The 21,986-nt window shown below is 42.8% G+C and overlaps 2 protein-coding genes across 4 annotated transcripts in view; one reads left to right on the top strand and one right to left on the bottom strand.

Moving 5' to 3' along the window:
* Positions 1-21,986, bottom strand: part of LOC134211782 (transmembrane and coiled-coil domains protein 2) — a 215,795-nt gene that overhangs the window by 16,979 nt on the left and 176,830 nt on the right. The window lies entirely within an intron of this gene.
* Positions 1-21,986, top strand: part of LOC134211781 (liprin-alpha-1) — a 166,786-nt gene that overhangs the window by 132,016 nt on the left and 12,784 nt on the right. For all 3 annotated transcript variants that reach the window (XM_062688998.1, XM_062689001.1, XM_062689000.1), the window contains 4 exons: positions 683-846; positions 7,898-8,208; positions 8,274-8,593; positions 8,699-8,815. In XM_062688998.1, the coding sequence (XP_062544982.1) occupies positions 683-846; positions 7,898-8,208; positions 8,274-8,593; positions 8,699-8,815 (912 nt within the window). The remainder of the gene's footprint in view (positions 1-682; positions 847-7,897; positions 8,209-8,273; positions 8,594-8,698; positions 8,816-21,986) is intronic.

Genomic DNA, 21,986 nt, shown 5'->3' with positions numbered 1-21,986 from the left:
GTTTTCGGGTTCTTTTGCGCATTTTTGTAGTTTTGTAAATTTGTTGTTAGGATGTTATTTTATGTTATTGATTAATAACATAAAAATATCAGAATCTGATATCACAGCAAAATTAGTTATTATTATGTTATTTGTTTGTTATTCACCTCTACCCGGGTAATCTGATGCTCATTGGTTTACTTTCTGAAGCAAGCTGAGAAATCACAAAAATGTTGAATCATTTTATTTGAACCACGCAAAGTACGACAGAAAAAAAGTTGAAAAACCCTGATTAATAATAATCTACCTAGCGGTGTTGGGTAGGGTCTCCGAGCCTTCTATCAAATGTTTGGTTTTGGAGTGATCATATAGCCTTTACGTATACTTAGTATACAAGAAAGGCAAAAATTATAGCCAATGTCAGAGGGAAACAACGAAATTGCTTCTTTGAACACAATTCAGAAAGCCGACGTCACTGCCGACCCACCCCCTCCCCTCAAGACAATTTTACTGGCTAAGTCACTCTATACGTATAACAATAATTCTTGAAAATTGATACGTAAAAAATGTCCCTCAAATCAAATAGATACCTTTATACTAGATTTCAAATTGTTTGGATATAACAAAATGTAGCAGCTTCTGTTCCAAACGGTGCAATAAAAACACATTATTTACTTTTTTATATCTCTTTTTCGTGTTGCAGTGCAAAACCGGTAAAGATTCCTCCATGCCAGATGGATCAGTCAGCATGATGTCCATGAGTGGACTGTCTCTTATAAGCGATGTCGATTCGAATTATGATACTATCACGGTGTACAAAATGCCTGGGAAAACCACTACTATCGATTATTGTAGGCAGAAAAAAAAGTAAGTTTCTATTGTATCGTTTTTTTTACACCAATCACTTTGATATATATATAAGGGTGGTTCAAATTAATATGGAAAAAACTTTTTTCAATATTTTGATGGCTCGCCCTCTTATTATTTATATTTAATTTTATATTTTGGTTATATTTGATGCCCTGGTGCTCTGGACAAAAGAGACAGAAACACCGTCTTCGACCAGAGGTCGTACAGACTGAACATTTAACACCTAGCATGAGACAACAGACAGGACACATAACACCCAGTGGACTCCTCCTTACTGTAGAGATGTAATGAGCATAAAAGATGAAATCAAAGAAAGTTCTAAAAACCTACCCCACTCCTCCTAGGTCATGCGTCTAGACGATTGACGCCGCTAACCGCACAGCCACGAAACCCACAATTTCAGCCAAATCGATCAACGATTGGGCGGTGTTAGAAGCTCGGTAGAAGTTTATATGCAAAAATGTATACAGAAACATCCAAAAACAGTTAATTGCAGTTAGACAGCACAATTTACGATGAAGAACTATGATACTCATTCAGATCTTGAATCATTGAATACAGAATGTCATACTGCGGGACCACGGGATGCTGCGACTACTTCGGGTGGTAGGGTGTCTGTGCTCATGCACTTCTTCTAAAATTCCGGCTCCTAGCTTATGCTAGTTCGACGACTGGCTGGCTGATCCACTGTTCCACTGCAACGTTGTCTCGATCCCTCGGCGTTCATGCACCAAACTTCCTTACTCGAATCCTCCTGACTCCCCTCGGCGTCGAGGGTGGTCCACCAGTTCCGGTGAAGGAAACTTCCGCACTCCCGACTACCGGCGGCTATCGCAGGGGACGCTTTCACACATTGCGCCGATTTCGTCTTCGGGTGCCCTACATACCCGAAGCGCTTCCTACTACTTTCTTCAGCAGGTTGGCTTTATGAGTGCCGAGGTTGGTCCGATGATTCCGGTTGGCAGAATACTTCCGGTTCACCGGCGCCCCTCGACCCGAAGCTAAACACTGCTCGCTGCGCTGAATACTCCGCATAACGGGAACCTATTCGCTGATCTACGCCATCTACGCTGCAGCTCCGACAGTATTTGCGTCACGACTCTGCTTACCTAATTCCCCATGTCTTCCTCGTGATACATTTGTTCTAGGGTCCGGCATCCCTCTACGAATTTCCGCAAACCGCGGACAATCAAACACCACATGCTCCAGCGTCTCTTCAACATTCGCACATTCTGGGCATAACAAGGAGTTGGTTTGTCCGAATCGGTATAAATACTTCCGGAAGCATCCCAACAGGAACTGCGTCAGGCAGAAGTTTACTTCGCCATGCTTTCTGTTCATCCGGTGTCTCTCCACTGGTAACACTCGATGTATTCCGCCAGGGTGTTGCAAATGGGTATCACCCCGGCGATAACGCATACTGCCTCCGACGATATCGTTCTATACGCACTTGCAACTCGTTTGACCATCAGCCGGAACACAGTTTTCAGCTTTTCTCGGTTCCGCTTGGTTTGCAGGGCATTACCCCAGGCAGGAACCCCATACCGCAGTATCAATTATGAGACACTAACTAGCAAACGCCTCGTGCTGCTTCTTGGACCGCCAATGTTTAGCATGATCCTCGCTATTGCGTTCATTGCATTCGCCGACTTTTCACAGGCGTACTCAACGTGGCTGTTGAAATTTAGCCGGTCGTCGATCATCACTCGCAGGTGCTTCAGTGATAGCTTCGAAGCAATCGCATATCCTCCGACGACGATTTCCATCTGCTGGATCGCCTTGCAGCTGCTGACTAATAGCACCTCCGTTTTGTGGTGAGCTATCTGTAGCTTAACTCCATTTATCCGACTCTCGATCGTGGCATATTTTCATTTTCCTGGGAAGCCGCAGTGTCAGGACTCCATCATTCATCTTGTTCCAGGGGGTTGGGCCAAGTATGGAGCCTTGAGGAACACCCGCTGTAACACGCATCGACTTTTGCCCTTCGTTTGTGTGGTACACCAGGACTTTGCTCTCGAAGTAGCTCTTGAAGATGTGGCAAAGATAGTCGGGAACCCGCATTCTTTGCAGCGCAGCGGAAATTGCTTCAAAGCTGGCACTGTTGAACGCGTTCTTTACCTCTATCGTAACCACTGCGGAGTATCGATCTCCTCTTCGCTTCTGTTTGGACGTTTTCTGAGCACTCCCGAGCACTGTCCGGACTGCATCCACTGACGATACTGCTTTGGGGAATTCAAACTGCGTGTTTGACAGTCCACGCTCATCTTCCATACACTTCGTCAGCCAGTTGATGATGATTCTCACCAGAAGTTTCCCAACTGCGTCTATCAGGCATATAGGCCTGTTCGGTGGATATGTCTGTGGCTTCCCTGGTTTTGGCAGCAGTACCAGCTTCTGAGTCTTCCGCATTTCTGGAAAATTACCCTCGTCCAGGCATTTCTGGAGTGTAGATATATAACAATAAAGCACATGTGATGATTGAGCAAATCAAACATCCGAAAGATATTCAATTTGCAAAAAAAGAGCTAACCGCGATGGAGGTTGGTACTCGGATTCTGATGGCTTTTCCGCAAACGGGATCTTTAAGTGGTCTTGTTGTGTAGGGGTTATCACTCCCATCTAAAGAGTAGAAGGTTGAGGGTTCGAGTCCCTCCAAGATACGTGGATTCTTTCGCAAATTTCATAACAATTTGTCTATTTCGAAACATGCGTTGTGCATATGCACAGCCAAGATATTTAACAAAAACAAAGTACCATTCTGAACATATCCGGATATGCCAAAATTGCAGCTTTCAGTGCCACGTTAGATATTCCATCTGGACCGGGTGCTTTCTTCATTTTCAGGTGCTTTGCAGTTTCTGACAGCTTGTCATTGGACACTTGCCGACCCTCGGGAATTGCGTAGTCGGGTCGTTTTTCGGGAAGTGACCTCCACGATTTCCTTCAGCATAACTAGGCGATGTTGTCCGCCCTTAAAGCAGGAATTCCCCTGTCCGGATAGAAACTGAGTGATGTGAAAGTTCACATCTCCATGCTCCCTGTTCACCCACGTCGACACATTGGGGATGAGTCGGTGGGTCCACCTTCCATTATCTGCATTGTTCCACTCCTGCTGCCACTTTACCATAGAGTCCAGTCTCACCGTCTCCTTCACATTTCTGGTACCTCCCCGTTGGTAGCACTCGATATCCTCTGCTAAGGTTATGCAGATTGGAATCATCCTGGCCTCGGACGGAATGGTTACGTTTCGTCTTGAGCGCAGCTCCCCAGGCTAGAACGCCGTACCTCAGTAATGATGATGATACGGTCGCCATAAGACGCCTACTGCTGCCTTTCGGTCCACCGACGTTCGGCATGATCCTTGCAAGCGCAGTGACCATCTTAGCAGCCTTCTCGCAGGAATAGTCGACATGGGTGTTGAAATTCAACCGCTCGTTGATCATCACTCCTAGATGTCTCAAAGCTGGCACAGACGGTATGTAATGATCTCCGACGATAATCTGCATTCGCTGGAAGATTCGGCAGTTACTGATCAGCACTTCTGTTTTGTGGTGAGCAGGACGACATTATCCGCGAATCCGAAGATCCTCACGCCTTTGGGCAACTTCAGCTTTAGCACCCCGTTGTACATAACGTTCTACAGGATTGGGCCGAGTATGGAGCCTTGCGGAACACCCGCCGTAACCCCAATCGACTCCTACCCCGAATTCGTATCGTAGACCAAAATCCGGTTTTGGAAGTAGCTCTTAAGCATTCTACACAAATAGCCAGGAACCCGTATTCCATGCAACGATGGCACTGTTAAACGCTTTTTTGACGTCAATCGTTACTACGGCGAAGAACCGATTGCCGCATCTCTTTTTCTTGGATGCTTTCTCTGCCACTTCAACGACCGCCTTAATTGCATCCACCGTCGATCTGCCTTTTCGGAATCCGAACTGCTTCTCCGATAAGCCGATCTCGCCCTCCGTGAACTGCGTCAGCCGATTAAGGATAATCCTTTCCAGAAGCTTCCCTAGTGTATCCAGTGGGCATATAGGCCTATACAATGCTGGATTCCCCGACAGTTTTCCTGGTTTCCGCAGCAACACCAGTTTATGGATCTTCTACTTATCCGGAAAATAGCCATATGCTGGCCATTTCTGCAGCACCATCCTAAACAAATCTCGCTTACTGGCATAAACCGCAGAGCTATTGGACATCATCCGGGACAATGCCACTATAGCTGTGGAGGCACGCTTGCAGGCGTAATTGACGTGGCTACCAAAAGTGAGCTTATCGTCGATCATTACCCTCAAGAGTTTGATGGAGCGTTCAGAGATGACCGCGCAGTTGCCTGCCCTTATCACCGCTTGTTGTTCCGACTTTCGGTTGTAAACAACCACCTCAGTCTTGTGGTGAGCCAGTTCTAACTTCCTGGAACTCATCCACTCCTCCACAATTGCGATCGAGTGGGCTGCAGTCAACTCCACCTCTTCGATCGATTCGCCGTAGACCTCCAGCGTAATATCGTCAGCGAAGCCGACGATTATCACGCCCACCGGGAACTTCAACCTCAAGACACCGTCGTACATGACGTTCCATAACACCGGACCCAGTATGGAACCTTGCGGAACCCCTGAGGTTATGTCAACGCACTTCCGACCCGCCTCCGTGTCGTATATCAGTACTCGATTCTGGAAGTAGCTTCCGAGAATCCTGTACAGGTACTCGGGAATTCCAAGACGCAGGAGCGCATCTGCAATAGCTGCCCAAGTGGCACTATTGAAAGCATTCCTCACGTCGAGAGTCATTACTGCACAATAGCGAACTCCCCTCCTTTTACGCTGGATAGCTATCTCCGCGGATTTAGTAACCGACAAGATAGCGTCTACGGTCGACTTACCCTTTCGGAAGCCAAACTGGTTACTCGATAAACCATCCGCACTCTCCGTGCGTATCAACAACCTGTTGAGGATGATCTTCTCGAGCACCTTCCCCGCCGTATCATCTTCTTCTTCTTCTTATTGGCATTACATCCCCACACTGGATCAGAGCCGCCTCGCAGCTTAGTGTTCATTAAGCACTTCCACAGTTATTAACTGCGAGCCACCCTCAGCATGGTCTTGTTTTGTAGCCGCGCGTCTTACCACACGGCTAAGGAGGGCTCCGCCGTATCAAGCAGGCATATTGTTCTATATGCCGACGGATCCCCCGGTGGTTTTCCCGCCTTTGGCAATAGGACCAAGCTCTGCCTTTTCCATGCTTCAGGGAAGACTCCCTCGTCCAGGCACCTCAGCAATGGCCGCTTTGATGGCCAAGTTCGGAATACCAGGGTCCAGGAGGCGTCATCCCCCTCTATTTCCCTGGTCTGGGGCGGCTGAGAGCTCTCAGCCTGCCGTAACCCCTTACCACCGTCTTTCCTGGGTGGACGGACCTTTCCAGGTCCTTCCTCCCCCGGTTTTGGAGGTACCTGGCCGGGGTTCAGCTTCCCAGCCCGCTACCCTTGTTCGGGGTAGTGACCCTCCGCGTTTTGGAGCGGCCCCCAGGGAGCTCATCCCCTGGAGACTGCGAATCCGCGAATCCGAAAAATCCGCGAATTCTTGGGCCTCAGTCTGCTGGGTAGACCTCAACTCTACCGATCTCACGGGTTCGCACTTGGCCGTCCCGACCGCCTTTTCCAGCTTGGCGTCCAACATCGACTTTCGAAGTTTCAGCAAGCTCCACTCTTGAGGTCCTTACTGATATTATGCTTCGATGACGCATAGTCGATGATGGCGTCCAGCTGTTCCGTCGCCACCTCGAAGGCTGAAAGCCCATCGCGTTTGCGGTTCATCGCCTCCACAAGCCATGGGCCGTCCATAACCCCTACCGGCGTAGGCGGGGGGGAAGGTTAAGTGACCCACGCTGGCGCTGCGCACCGAGCTGCCGACTATTGCCTCTGACCTCCTAGGAGGAGACCTGAACAACCCACCTCTTGCGAAGGGATTGTCACCTACACTTCTTCTTCTTATTGGCATTACATCCCCATACTGGGACAGAGCCTCCTCGCAGCTTAGTGTTCATTAAGCACTTCCACAGTTATTAACTGCGAGGTTTCTAAGCCAAGTTACCATTTTTGCATTCGTATACCATGAGGCTAACATGATGATACTTTTATGCCCAGGGAAGTCGAGACAATTTCAATCCGAAAATTGCCTAGACCGGCACCGAGAATCGAACCCAGCCACCCTCAGCATGGTCTTGCTTTGTAGCCGCGCGTCTTACCGCACGGCTAAGGAGGGCCCACCTACACTACTATCACTAATTGAAGAAGGATTGACTTGGTTTTTCCATTTTGATCCCACGAGTTGCTCGGGAAAAGAGGTCCACCACGCCAGAGCCCAGCATGACGCGGTAAGAGACAATTACTGTGCAGGGTGTCCAGGTACCCCACAGGCTCCGTTGAAGGCCTAGCTCATTATTTCACCAACCTGGCCATGCATCCCCTCGGCACGGGTCGCTTAACGCCTTGGGATTAGGGGTTAGGGACGATGGTCCCCTTGGTCGCACCCACTCACTCTAGCTGATGTCAGAAGGACAACAGTGCCCAGGCTGCACTACCAGCTAAGCTAAACCCTAGCTGGCGGTCAATTGTCATCGGAAGACCCGTGGAAGCGTGAGATTGGAACTTGTGAGGACCAGAGCTGTGTAGGTATTCCTTCCCAGATATCAGCTCACCATTTCGCAGCCCGTGTGTGTGTGTGTGTGTGTGTGTGTGTGTGTGTGTGTGTGTGTACACTTCTGGGAACTGATCGGTTCCATTCGACGGGGAATCCTGTCCCATTGTTTGCAAGAAAAAGGCACCAACCAACACCGCTAGGTGGATTAATCAGATTTTTAAATTATTTGGATTACGAAAATATCAGATTGTTAGCTTACTATTCTAGGTTCACATGCGACGAATCCCCCATTATTTTGGGAGCAAATAATCTCGAAATGCGACACATAAGCATATTCAATAATTAATGTTATTCTGATTTTGTCGACCATGATTTTTTTGATCATATTTTTTTTTTGTTTCATTTAGGGAACACGACTATCGTCACGATTTGTTGGGTGAGGCCATGAAAGCGGGAACACCCTTTGCACTTTGGAATGGTCCAACAATTGTAGCATGGCTAGAATTATGGGTAGGCATGCCGGCATGGTATGTGGCAGCCTGCAGGGCAAATGTGAAATCAGGAGCAATAATGAGCGCCCTAAGTGATACTGAAATCCAGCGCGAAATTGGTATCAGTAATCCACTGCATCGATTAAAATTAAGATTAGCCATTCAGGAAATGGTTTGCTTAACGTCGCCTTCTGCGCCACCAACAACGCGAACTACTTTAGCATTTGGTAAGTAATTCTAGCATTTTAAGCATTATCAACAGAAGTAGTACTAATTGAAGCTTATTTTTCAGGAGATATGAATCATGAGTGGATAGGCAATTATTGGTTACCAGGGTTAGGTCTCCCACAATATCGAACTACTTTCATGGAATGTTTGGTGGATGCTCGAATGCTGGATCATTTGAATAAAAAAGATCTCAGAGGACAGTTGAAAATGGTAGACAGTTTTCATCGAACGAGTCTACAGTTTGGCATTTCTTGTTTAAAACGCTTAAATTATGACAAAACAATTCTTGAAGAACGAAGAAAAGCATCTGAAAGTTCTACCGATGATGTCTTAGTTTGGAGCAATGATAGAGTTATCCGCTGGATTCATTCCATAGGTTTGAAGGTATTTAAGTTCCACTTGCGATGTAGTGTTTTATTTGCATATCTGCTGGAGTGTTATTTGATAATTCCTTTCATATTGACTGATTAGATTGCTTTTTTATTCTAGGAATACGGAAACAACTTATTAGAATCAGGTGTACATGGTGCGCTGATAGCACTAGATGAAAGTTTTGATGCCAACTCCCTGGCATTAGCGCTTCAAATTCCAACGCAAAACACGCAGGTAACTTTTTTTTATTTCAGTTTGTGTCCCTTAGTGAAATTTGAGCTCAATCGCTCATGGTTTACGGGTGCATTTTTGAGTTACCGTGACATGCTCTATTACCGTGGGGTTAAGGACGTGTCCACAATAAATTCGCTATATAAAATTCAATATGTAACAATCACCCTTAAAAACTATGTCGTTTTAATCAATATTAAATACATTTGAAGGGAAAAATAGGTATTGTACTTCAACTCATAAAAAATGAAGAAAATAGTGTTGACTATTTTTGTTTGGTGCCGCGTCACATATCTGGCATTGGCGCACTGATTTACCGCATGTGCATGTGATCCAACGGACATCGTGTTTTGGAGCCTTGAATGGTAGTGCAGTCAGGCAGAGGCCTTTTTCATCAGTGATAATTATGTGAGTTCTCTTCTTTTCGGCAATACTTTTCTGATGCGTTCCCTGTGACGCTGAGTCGTAGCCACGCTTACGTTTAGCGAGCTAGGCATTTATTGAAAAACAAAGTATTCAAGACATTCGTAGGGAATCAACTGCTGGATTCACTGAGTAGAAGTTTTTTCAAAACTAGGAATGTGGTTCCAGTTTTATTTTGTTATGTCTTACTTCGAAGAGCAATAATGAAATATACCACACATTATAATGATGGTATATGAACAATCTTATAACGGCTTCATTATCGATAATTTTTACAAATAGATAGGTAATCCCGGGTAGAAGAAAACAGCAAAATAATATCAAATTTTACTATTAATATATGAATAACTAAATAGCAAAATCTGATATTAGTTTGTTTGATATAGTTGCTAAAATAGCAAAAATAATAACAGACATTGCACTAGCAAATAACTCATAAATAACTCATTTTGCTATTATAATAACAAATCAATAGCAAAATATTTGAAGAAAAGAAAATATCAAAATCACTTATTATTGATATCCCGGGTAGAGGTGAATAACAAACAAATAGCATAATAATAACAAATTTTGCCAAGATATCAGATTTAGTTATTCTTATGTTATTCATAAATAGCATAAAATAGCATCCCAACTACAAGTTTTGTTATAATATTAAAATTAGTTATTTATATGTTTTTGTAAGAAAGAGCAGAATAACAAATGAAGAACACATTTTGCAATCATAGCAAAGTTTGTTATTCATTTATCATTTGCATTTTCAGCATATCAATAATAACTGATTTTGATATTTTCTTTTTTTAAATTTTTTTGTTATTGGTTTGTTATTATAATAGCAAAATGAGTTATTTATGAGTTATTCGCTAGAGAAATGTCTGTTATTATTTTTGCTATTTTAGCAACTATATCAAACAAACTAATATCAGATTTTGCTATTCAGTTATTCATATATTAATAGTAAAATTTGATATTATTTTGCTGTTTTTTTCAACCCAGGATGCTGAAAATGCACTCACGTCCACGTCCGTTACGATAAAAGGCACTATAGTATACCTCTATCACTGCTTCTAGGGCGACTACCAGATCGATATCTACTTCTACTCCTAGAACGGAATCTACCTGATCTGCTAGTATAATCTTCTTGCTTTGAACCAAGTCGGTATCTAACGAATAAAACCGCCCCCTGTGTCTAACGGATAAAACTCTTTAAAGTTACAACTCTCTGCTAATAACTTAACCGTAAGAACGAAATTCTCGGCATTTTCGGCATGGCCTTTGGATTATGACGAAATGATTAAGAAGCTCAAGTGTCGCTTTGATGTTACTTGAGTTATTTATGAGTTATTCGCTAGAGCAACGTCTGTTATTATTTTTGCTATTTTAGCAACTATATCAAACATACTAATATCAGATTTTGCTATTCAGTTATTCATATATTAATAGTAAAATTTGATATTATTTGCTGAAAATGCAAACGATAAATGAATAACAAACTTTGCTATGATTGCAAAATGTGTTCTTCATTTGTTGTTGTGCTCTTTCTTACAATAACATATAAATAACTAATTTTACTATTATAACAAAACTTGTTGTTGGGATGTTATTTTATGTTATTTATGAATAACATAAGAATAACTAAATCTGATATCATAGCAAAATTTGTTATTATTATGTTATTTGTTTGTTATTCATCTCTACCCGGGATAGGCGTGATGAAGCTTTTTAGTTTGCCACCAAAAAGTGTATCCTATAGCTAACCTTGATTAGAACTTAATAGATAATCACCGTAATTAATCAACGATAAAGCTACTTGTTAGAACAGTTTAAAGTTATAGGCAACTTTGACAAAAAAAAATTGGAACAGACTAAATTCTGTTCCATGATATATCTTACATTAAGTTTGTAGTGTCGGCACAGCTTAAGAACATTGACGAAACAATGACTTAGGTAAACAAAGTGATTTGACGAATGCATAACTTACACCCACAATAAACAAAGTTAATTAATTTTCATTCTGCATAAATAAAAGCTATAAAATAGAACACTAATACGCAATAATTTTTTTATATTTTCAATGTGGTCACAAACAGCTAACAAATTAAATAACTTATAATTAGACTATATGACTAAGTGACGTTTCAAACCACATCAGCTGCTTCCAAGGCAAAAGAAGAACACATTGCATTTTAAACATTACTTTTAAAAACTAGAAAAACGTTGTACTAGAATTTTTGAAATTATCATTTTAGCCTTTGATCATTGACTAGTTTGCAGTCAATTACATTTTGCATTAGTGTCGAGTCGATTCCAAATCCGAACCTCACATCACCCCATCCTTATCCTACCCATGGCGTTCAAATGGTCTGCAAGGACTCTTCTGACATTACCCTCTCTATGATCGGCTTTGGATTTGTTAACATTCTGCAACCGCTTTAACGTTATAACAAGGTGGACTATAATCGAGGTACTTTTCAGGAATAAGAAACTCTTTCGTATTAATTTAATAAACGCTGCAAGTTAGTCTCCGCTCTTGATTACGGCTCAAGTTCTCTTTCTCAAGAGAAGATCTTTTATTCATATTCCATCTCTTCAGAGACTCTCGTGCTCGTTTTACCGAAGGCACTCTCAATACATTTAACTCGAACATTACAATTCTTCCCTTTGTAGAAAATACTTATATATTTTAATCATTACAAAATTTCAGCACACAAGTTTTTCTTGCATATTTCAATTAATTCAATTTCATGTTCTACGATTATTACTTATTTTCTTCGACCACATCATGTATTGCGCTAGCCTTGGATTTTGTCAGGATAGGGCTACGTATCAGCAAATATCTCTTCTTCGGTGGTGGGTCTGTCTCATCTCGAACGATTTCGGGGAATCCTATAAACTCATCTTCGACAGAGTCACTCCTTCGTCTCTTTGTGGATGCAGAACCGCGCATATCTAACACTATTTTGGCTTGCCGTCTAGGTTTGTGCACCAGTTTTAGCTGTTGCCGATGTGCCGTCAACGTGTGTCCACTTAACGAAATCTATTGCATTTTCACGTAATCTGTCGATTTCAAGATGATTGATGATTGCAGGATTCTGAAACTGTGCCTTCCATTCTGGGTAAAAAGTTTTCAGCCAATCTCGTCCTAAAAGTGGAGTAAAACTCTTGTCGCTTTTCAAAACAACCATTTTCTTAGATTTGCGTTGTCCATTCAGTCGAACTTTTACCTACATCTGACCTGAGACCGTAAGTCTTGATCCGTTAACTACTCCAATCTTTTATTACACTGAGAAAGGCAATGAACGGAACAACCTCTTGTACAGCATTTTGCTTAATACTGTTACCGCGGATCCAGTATCGATTTCCAGAACTATCTCTCGGCCTTGAACTTCTGCCTTGACAAGACATGGCTCACCAATATGATTTATTGCTCCAATTTTTAGACATTCTATATCTGATTCATCACTGGACTCATCGATACGAATCCTGTTATGTTAAACTTGTCAAACGGCACTGCATACGGCATTGTTTACTCCTGTTGTACAAATTCAACTGCCGTTTTATTCAAAAAAACAACAATTTTTCTTTATACGCCCTACACGTTTGCAATGATTACATACTGCTTTTGTGTGTCCATTCCACTCACGTCCACGTCCGTTAGGATAAAAGGCACAACCTCTATCACTGCTTCTAGGGCGACTATCGGATCGATCCCTACTTCTACTCCTAGAACGGAATCTATCTGATCTGCTAGTATAAACTTCTTGTTTTGAACCAAGCCGGTGACTAACGGATAAAACCGCCCCCGCCTCGTTGGGGTCGACAATTTCTCTTGCCCTTTCTCCCGCTTCTTCATGAGTTATAATCAGTTTCTCTACCGCATCAGCCGTTATCTCGTCTTCCATAAGAATCTTACGCTGCAATTTCTTGTCACGGAGACCTATAATAAGCCTATCTCGCACCGCTTCGTCTTTGAACTCTTTGAAGTTACAACTCTCTGCTAATAACTTAACCGTAAGAACGAAATTCTCGGCATTTTCAGCATGGCCTTTGGATTATGACGAAATGATTAAGAAGCTCAAGTGTCGCTTTGATAAAACGGAGCCAGCTCTTATGCATAGATATAAGTTTTATAACAAATTTTGTTATAAAACTTATATCTATGCATAAGAGCTGGCTCCGTTTTATCAAAGCGGCACTTGAGCTTCCTAATCATTTCGTCATAATCCAAATATTTAACATCTTTCTTCGGGAATAATAGCTTAATCTCATCGAAAACCTCATCACCGCTTAAAGAAATAAACCATAGTTTCTTCTCTTCCGGCTTAACTTTATTCAATTTACACATGATTTCGATAAACGCTCTACATAATTACTAAAAGATTTACCCATATGATAATGATCAATGGTCCCGATCATACCTGGTACCGACATTTCGAACCGACCTGTATGCACAAATTCTCTCATTATAAGCTACCAAAGTAAATGGAAAATTTGTTTACTCACGTTAATTACCGCTCACTCACTCAACTCTTGCGAATGCAACTTCTCACTTGATAACGATGCAACCTCTCGTCCGACTCGCTCACTCAGTCTCACTACCGGCACACTTCTCACCAGTCGACGGTTGCTGTCACCGCCGTCCTTGCTATGTTGATCCAATAAATAGTGTTGTTACGCCGTTCGCACTGGATGTAGATTCTACACTTCGTTCGATCGTCGATTTTGGGTTTTCTTCTTTTTCCAGCTGTCACAAGTAAACATGCACCTTGCTCAGCTGACGGTATGAATCACACTCCCAGCCGTTGTTCTATGCTGCGTCGGGTAATGTATATTGTATCTTTCTCCACCGGATGACTCTCAGCAGGGTTCTCACTCGCTATCACTTTTTGCCTGCGACTTTGCTCACTGTAGAAGCTCACGAAACCTTCTTCGCAAACGCTCCCTGTTCTCTTTGTTTGTAGCACTTCACGGTTCTTCACAAGAGACACCGACAGAAGAGAATGTCGATAGAACAATGATGATGACTGAAAGATCACAGATATCAACAGGAACTCTAGCAAATACTGCCTACAAGTGCTCTGTCTAACTCACATCTGCTGTACGACCTACTTACCGTAGCTCACTCTAGAATTTTCCGTTTGAGCTTGGAACTGTATGTGGGTTCGTTTCACTTTCTCGTCGCCACTGTTAACTTTCTACAACCGCTTAAACGTTATAACAAGGTGGACTATAATCAATGTAGATATCACTTTTCAGGAATAAGAAACTCTTTCGTATTAATTTATTAAACGCTGTAAGTAAGTCTCCGCTCTTGATTACGGCTCAAGTTCCATCTCTTCAGAGACTCTCGTGCTCGTTTTACCGAACGCACTCTCAATACATTTAACTCGAACATTACAGGATTGACTTACGCTCTCATTGCCCCACCAAACGCTGCAAAATGAAAATGAAAATTAAATATTCCGGGGATTAAACCACCCGACTTGGACATTAATTTACATTGTTATGAAAACTCATATGTGAATATGTACATTATGTGGATGATAATGATTAGAAAAATGCGATTTCCCTTTGATGGGACTCGAACCCACTACCCTACAGTACGCTAGACTGGTTTATTCATTTGTTAGTTTACATTAGATAACACTGAATCAACAATTTGACGCCACAATACACGGTTCAAGGCCGCATCTCTCCATCCTCGAATACACCCCACGCTCGCCAAGTTGTTTGCATACTCGCTCGCTGGGCTCCACGCCGTCTCGTACCTGCCGGATCGGAAGCGAGCACCATCTTTGCAGGGTTGCAGTCCGGCATTCTTGCAACATGCCCTGCCCATCGTACATTGTCCATGTTTCATGTCCGTAGAGGACAACCGGTCTTATTAGCGTCTTGTACATGACACATTTGGTGCGGTGGCGAATATTTTTTGACCGCAGTTTCTTCTGGAGCCCTTAGTAGACTTCCACAGATGATGCGCTTTCGTATTTCACGACTAACATTGTTATCAGCCGTTGGCTAGGATCCAAGGTAGGCGAATTCCTCGACCACCTCGAAGGTATCCCTGTCTATCGTAACACTGCTTCCCAGGCGGGCCTAGTCGCGCTCGGTTCCGCCCACTAGCATGTACTTTGTCTTTGACGCATTCACCACCAGTCCAACTTTTGTTGCATCACGTTTCAGGCGGGTGTATAGTTCTGCCACCTTTGCAAATGTTCAGCCGACAATGTCCATGTCATCCGCGAATCAAATAAATTGACTGGATCTGTTGAAAATCGTACCCCGACTGTTAGACCCGGCTCTCCGCATGACACCTTCTAGCGCAATGTTGAACAACAGGTACGAAAGTCCATCACCTTGTCTTAGTCCCCGGCGCAATTCGAACGAACTGGAGTGTTCGCCCGAAATCTTCACACAGTCCATAATTCTCCATAGCTCTACGCGGTCTATACTGTCGTATGCCGCCTTGAAATCAACAAACAGATGGTGCGTTGGGACCTGATATTCACGGCATTTTTGAAGGGTTTGCCGTACAGTAAAGATCTGGTCCGTTGTCGAGCGGCCATCAACGAAGCCGGCTTGATAACTTTCCAGGAACTCAATCACTAATGGTGACAGACGACGGAAGATAATCTGGGATATCACTTTGTAGGCGGCATTATGGATAGTGATCGCTGGATAGTTCTGACACTCCAGCTTGTCGCCTTTCCTGTAGATGGGGCATATAACCCCTTCCTTCCACTCCTCCGGTAGCTGTTCAGTTTCCCAGATTCTGACTATCAGTTTGTGCAGGCAAGTGGCTAGCTTTTCCGGGCCCATCTTGTTGAGCTCAGCTCCGATACCATCCTTACCAGCTGCTTCATTGGTCTTTAGCTGTTGGATGGCATCCTTAATCTCCCTCAAGGTGGGGGCCATCGTCCGCTGAACTGATGTAGTCATCTCCTCCGCTGCCTTGACTTTCACTGCCTGTACTCTCAGCGCCATTCAAATGTTCCTCGTAGTACTGCTTCCAACTTTCGATCACCACACGTTCGTCCGTCAAGATGCTCCCTGCACATTTCGGCTCACGGCACGAAGGCTTTGCGGGATGCGTTGAGCTTCTGATAGAACTTGCGTGTTTCTTGAGAACGGCTGTTCCATCTCCTCGCACTCCCCTTCTTCCAGGCGGCGTTTCTTCTCCTGACAAACGCGGGTCTGCTGTCTCCGCTTCCGTCTATAACGTTCAACGTTCTGCCGGGTATGTTTTTATAAAGGCTTGCTTGAAGGGCCTGACACCAAACCACCTAAATTTCCGGAGGACCATTCCTCCTTATTCCCGGTGGACCATGGTGCACAGTTTCACTTAGAGTCCTTCGCTGGCACTCGGACGATGATCAGCCGCCCCTAACATGGAGAACAGACGCTGTTGTGAGCCGATTCTGACATGGAGAACAGACGCCAGTAAGATTTGCACCTCCGGAGAGAATACATACACTAACACGGTTAACGCTTGAACTGTAATTTAAGGTTTCGTGAAAATATGATTTTTGCATTCATAAAATCAATTCTTATTTGCACCAATTGTCCCTTTTTCAAGTGAATTTATATAACAGGTTACTATTACAATACAATTAAACTAATTCCATTCAATTTGTAGTGGTTTGTACCATGAAAGCAAATAATTCAAAGATTTTACACTTACCCCTGGTATCAAACACTGCGGGGGAAGTGGATAATGCTCTAATGAGGCAAATTTTTTCTTCCCTCCAGGGTTTATTTCGATAGCTGTGAATTTTAATATGTTCTTTCTTTGTTATCATTGTGATTCCAGTGATGATTGGACTAATATAAATGAGAAAATGCCTGATTAATTCACCTATCATATTGATGCCTTTCAAGTGTTTTACAAAAAATGTATAAAAAAGTTAAAAACAGCACTGATAGGTAAATATATTCTATAATTCACATTAATTTTTATTCATAACAAGTATCGCCGTTGAATGTAATTTTTTTGCGAACAAATTGATTAAGGACAAGTGCTTAAGAATAGCTGATAATTTTGAACGTGCTTTGCGCACACACATACATACAAATACGCACATACAGACAGCATCTCAATTCGTTAAACTAAGTTGATTAGTTTATAACCCTGTAAGTCCCATTTTTCCTATAAAAAGTTCATCTTTGGGGCGAACATATAGATTTGACGTTCACTTAGTGTTCGAGAAGGCAAAACTAGCCCTCCCTAGCTATTACGAGAATTCCTTGAGTATCTATTCCGTTAAGGTAATGAAATCATTCCTCAAAAGATACTCAGAGCAATTATTGTATTGATTTTAGTTATATGTAACTACTCATCACAATTGAAGATTAAGGTAAAATGGGTTTTCCACTTACCCCATCCCACTGGGTTAAGTGGAAAAACAACTCCTTATTGTTAAATCTCTTTCCACAAATTTCAAGCGACCAAAATGGTATGAATTACCGCACAGTTGGTGCAAAATTGACTGTTTTCGATAGCCTATTTTGATTGAACCCATTTAGATCATTTAAACTGGTTTTACACTAATTCAAACATGCACTATCGATTTTTCCTTTTCCACTTCCCCCAGTGTACCTTACCTAGTACATGTACTGTCACAAAATCTTAGACCCCACTTCCCTATAAGTTGTGACATAATTGTTGAACGACCCTCTAGAGCCTTCTTAACCTCGTCCAGCGTAGGTGTTTTTTTTTTTTCTTCCTAAACAATGGAGGGGGAATCTGCTCAACAGACATCCTGGGTTGACCAGGAAGTGCGGGGTTAGGGATCACCGAGGGAGGCAGGATTACATCCCCGACCCGCTAAACCGTTTCCATTGCCGCCAAGCCCATAGTCCCTTCGGTACAACCAAAAAGTAATGCTTCAAAGGGGGGCCAGTGCACAACGCATCCTCGAGGTTAGCTGCGTGTCCTTGCAGCACCGAACATCGTAACTCGCTTTTTTAGAAGAGCACCATGGTATCGTGCCAGCGCGTTGCCGGCTTTCCAGGTGGCCTTACCACGCCCTATGTCTTCGGAAGGTGGGAAGGGTCGACTTCGCGCCTGCTTCCCTCTGCACGACTGGTATCAAGAATGATGATGCCGCGTGCACCCCAAATTGACCTTTCTGCGATAGGGCCTATTCGCCAGCACACAGAGGGACTTGCCGACGCGAGGCCTACGCCTGCCCCAGCCTTGACGAGGACCCCTTTCCGTCCTTGACCGACGCCGCGAAAGCGACGATACCATGTTGTTCTTCGCGCGGCCACTTATTCGATAAAAGGATCGAGTTCGACCACAAAGCATGACCACCGGTATGACCCATGAAGCCGACTCCGATCCCTTGGACCACCTCTTATTTGCGCCTGAACTAGCCATCCTTGAGTCCACGCGCCACCTTCTGTGTAGCTCCGAGACGATTTGGGCGATAGCCGATAAAACGGCGTTCAAGCCAACTTCATCTTTACACATCCTCCGTACTAGGTTGTCCGGGGTAGTGTCCAGACCACATGTGGCAAGCATGTGGTCATGCATTGCGCGAAAACGTGAGCACACGAACAACACGTGTTCCGCCGTTTCCTCTAAACCTGCGCACATCAAACACTCGGGCGAGGCCGAGCAAGCCAGCTGCGTTACCTGCACTTTGATTTTGCAGCACGCTTAAACGCCGGGCACATCGAACCCCCCATGGGGTGCTTGCTGTTCACAGGTTTGCTGGAACAAATCAAACAATTCGTGCAGCATTGTGCCTTATGTCCCTCCAATCCGCAGCGTCGGCAGAGATTGCTTCTGTCAGGGCCTTTGCAGTCCCATTGCTTGTGCCCCGGTTCCAGGCACTTGAAGCAAACTTCAGGGTTGCTCGTATATGCGCACAGGGCATACCGACCATCCCACCTTGACGCTCCCTAACTTGACTACCTTGGAGGCGTCCGCTGCAGATAGCCGAACCAATGCTACCTGCGTCCCTGCCGGACCTTTCCGTAGCCGAACGGTGAATCAGGGGGCTCTGGGGTCTTAGAAAGCCGAAATTTGCTTGTAAATTTGCAGTTATGCTAGAAAGTAAAATCACAGCGAACAGACATGGATGCTCGAACAAAATTTCGTTAAAAACGTGTGTAAAGATTTAAATCCCACCTCAGCGCCGCCAACGCAGGCTGCCCGACATAAAAACTCAATTCCACTATGTGATGGCGTTGGCATACACTTCATAAACAATGCAGTGCTGCCACCTAGGAGCGAGCCTAGGAGCAATTCGGAATGAACACTAACGGTAAAAAGTACAACACGGCAAATTTCAACCATATTCATCAGCACACTAGCACCGCGCAACAGGGGCATAACGACATACTTTAAAATGACCAGTACAAACTTTACACAAGCACGCGAATGAAGATGAACGTCTGTTCTCTGTGGTAAAATAAATTATTAACAAAAATTCATAGCAGAATTACCAATTCCTTGAATAATATAATGAAACATATTTGACATTATATTTGTTGATTACAGATGAATCGAGGCCTACATTGATAAAAATATGAAAATATATTCAACCTCTTGAATGTCAAAAAGGCACTCATTCTGCCGCCATTATCGAGCGCAAAATACTGGATAGCGTTCAATAATAACATATATGTCGCCTTATGGCCTAATTTGGTAAAACTAATCTTGTTTAATACCTTAAAAATGAGTGAGATTTACATGGTAGTAAATTTCAGAATTTGCACACATACATGCATATAAGTGGTCTATTAGTGTCTCATAACATGCTCACATTTGCTATCTAACTTCCCCTGATTTTTTTTTAATCCCTTTCAATGTTTACGTTTTTGCTTTTCTGAGAAGATTTTTTGTACATACTTCTATATGTTCCTCAATTAAAATCATTTGTTTGTTTGAAACAAATCAGAAAAATAGGCATATTTCCATATCATATCGTTTGTTATAGTTTTGTTTTCAATATTAAAATGAATTTGTTTCAAATACCATACATTTTATTTCATAATTCACAAGATTTCTTGATAGATTAATACGTAACACACCTGCGTAACGCATAGAAAGTGAAATTATAGTCAAAAGTCAAAAAGGTGAGAATGGTGCCCGATATAGCCATTTCTGATTGTCAGCCGAGGTATGCGAAAGACATGACTTTTGAGTGCAGCGATCCTTGGCGAGCGTGGGGCGTAGGATGGAGAGATGCGGCCTCGAACCGTGCATTGTGGCGTCAAATTGTTGATTCAGTGTTATCTGTTTAGATGTTAACTAAATAAACGAAATGAAAGGCTTAAGAGTCTACACGCGTAAGCAAAGCATTATCAACCAGTTTCAAATATGTTACATGCTCATTGCGCTTCTTAGAATGGTCGGTGTTCACAGTATATGTTCTGGGTCTCCAAAAGCCCCTGGAGTAAGGCCGCAGTCATCCAAAAAATCCCTGGAATTAGATCTTAAGGTCTGCTTGCGTAACCAAAGGTCTATTGTGCAAATTCAAAAACGGTACATGCTCTTTATGGTGCGGAGTAAGGCCTTAAGGTCTACACACGTTACCAAAAGTCTATCGATTTGTTTCAAAAGTGGTAAATTAGAGTGATTTAAATTTTGACTTTTTTGCTCCTCTATGCTTAAACGATGGCATTTACTATTTTATTAATCCTTGGATGTAACTAGACTGAGCACGCGCAGCTTTAAGTTTGTATGAAAATTGCTATGAAAACAGTCACTTTTGTGGAAAACCGTTCCGCAACGTTGCTCATTAAGCTCTAAAAACATACGACTGCGTTGGCAATATAGAAAATTTAGCAATGAAACTGATCGTCTTTGTTGCGAAATGATTCTTTGCTTGTAAGATAAGTTTTTGGGGAAATACTCAATCAAGGTAAATTCAATTTAACACGTAAAAGAATAACATCAATATCAATAATGAGCATTTTTGTTTTCTTTATAACTTTGTTTCCAAAAGTCAGATCGCTTCGCAACAACAACTGTCCTCAAGCTTAGGAAGTATTCTTTGAAGTCATTGGGTCGTTTACATTTGAGTAGTCAATGGCTCGCAATACGAAACAGCCTTTCACTTAAGTAGCGGTTTCTATTGTAATTTCCATACAAACTTAAAACTGCCCGTGCTCAGTCTAGTTACATCCACCCCCTGAAATGAGATGTAGTTCTTGAAGCCGTCTACCGATTGGGTGGCGCTAGTGTTGCCTTTTCTATTTTAAGCTCCGTTCATACCGCCGCGAGAGCATTGGCGATTAGCGCTTTGATGTTGCATGAAGAAGAAGCAGAAAGATGATAATCAAAAATATTCGCACGGGAAAACATACGATTTTTTTTTGAAACTCTTCTTTAAAATTCTAGAAGCAAGTTAATTAAAAACGGTAAGCAGTACAGAGTTAGACTTGTTTTCTACTGCACAATAAACACAATATTTCAATTTCAATTTTAATTCTGTGATATCATACTTATACACAGTATAAGAAAAGTCCAACCCCGTACCGTTTATCGTTTTTAATTAAATTGTCTCTAGAATTTCAGAGAATTTCAATTTTTTTAAATATCATGTTTCTGCTTCTTCTCCTTCATGCAACATCAAAGCGCCAATTAATCACGTCGAAAATCACGCAACAATGCAATACATCTCGTTGAATATAATTTAACAATGCAACACATGCCGCTTACGCATCGGACTGTTCTGACTTCGTGTGTTTATTGCTTAACCGGCAATGTTTACATCCAGCACCATGTTTTTGGTTTCAG

The sequence above is a fragment of the Armigeres subalbatus genome, chromosome 2 (assembly GCF_024139115.2).
Source record: "Armigeres subalbatus isolate Guangzhou_Male chromosome 2, GZ_Asu_2, whole genome shotgun sequence".
Classification (NCBI taxonomy): domain Eukaryota; kingdom Metazoa; phylum Arthropoda; class Insecta; order Diptera; family Culicidae; genus Armigeres; species Armigeres subalbatus.
This window is presented reverse-complemented; position numbering and strand designations above follow the sequence as displayed.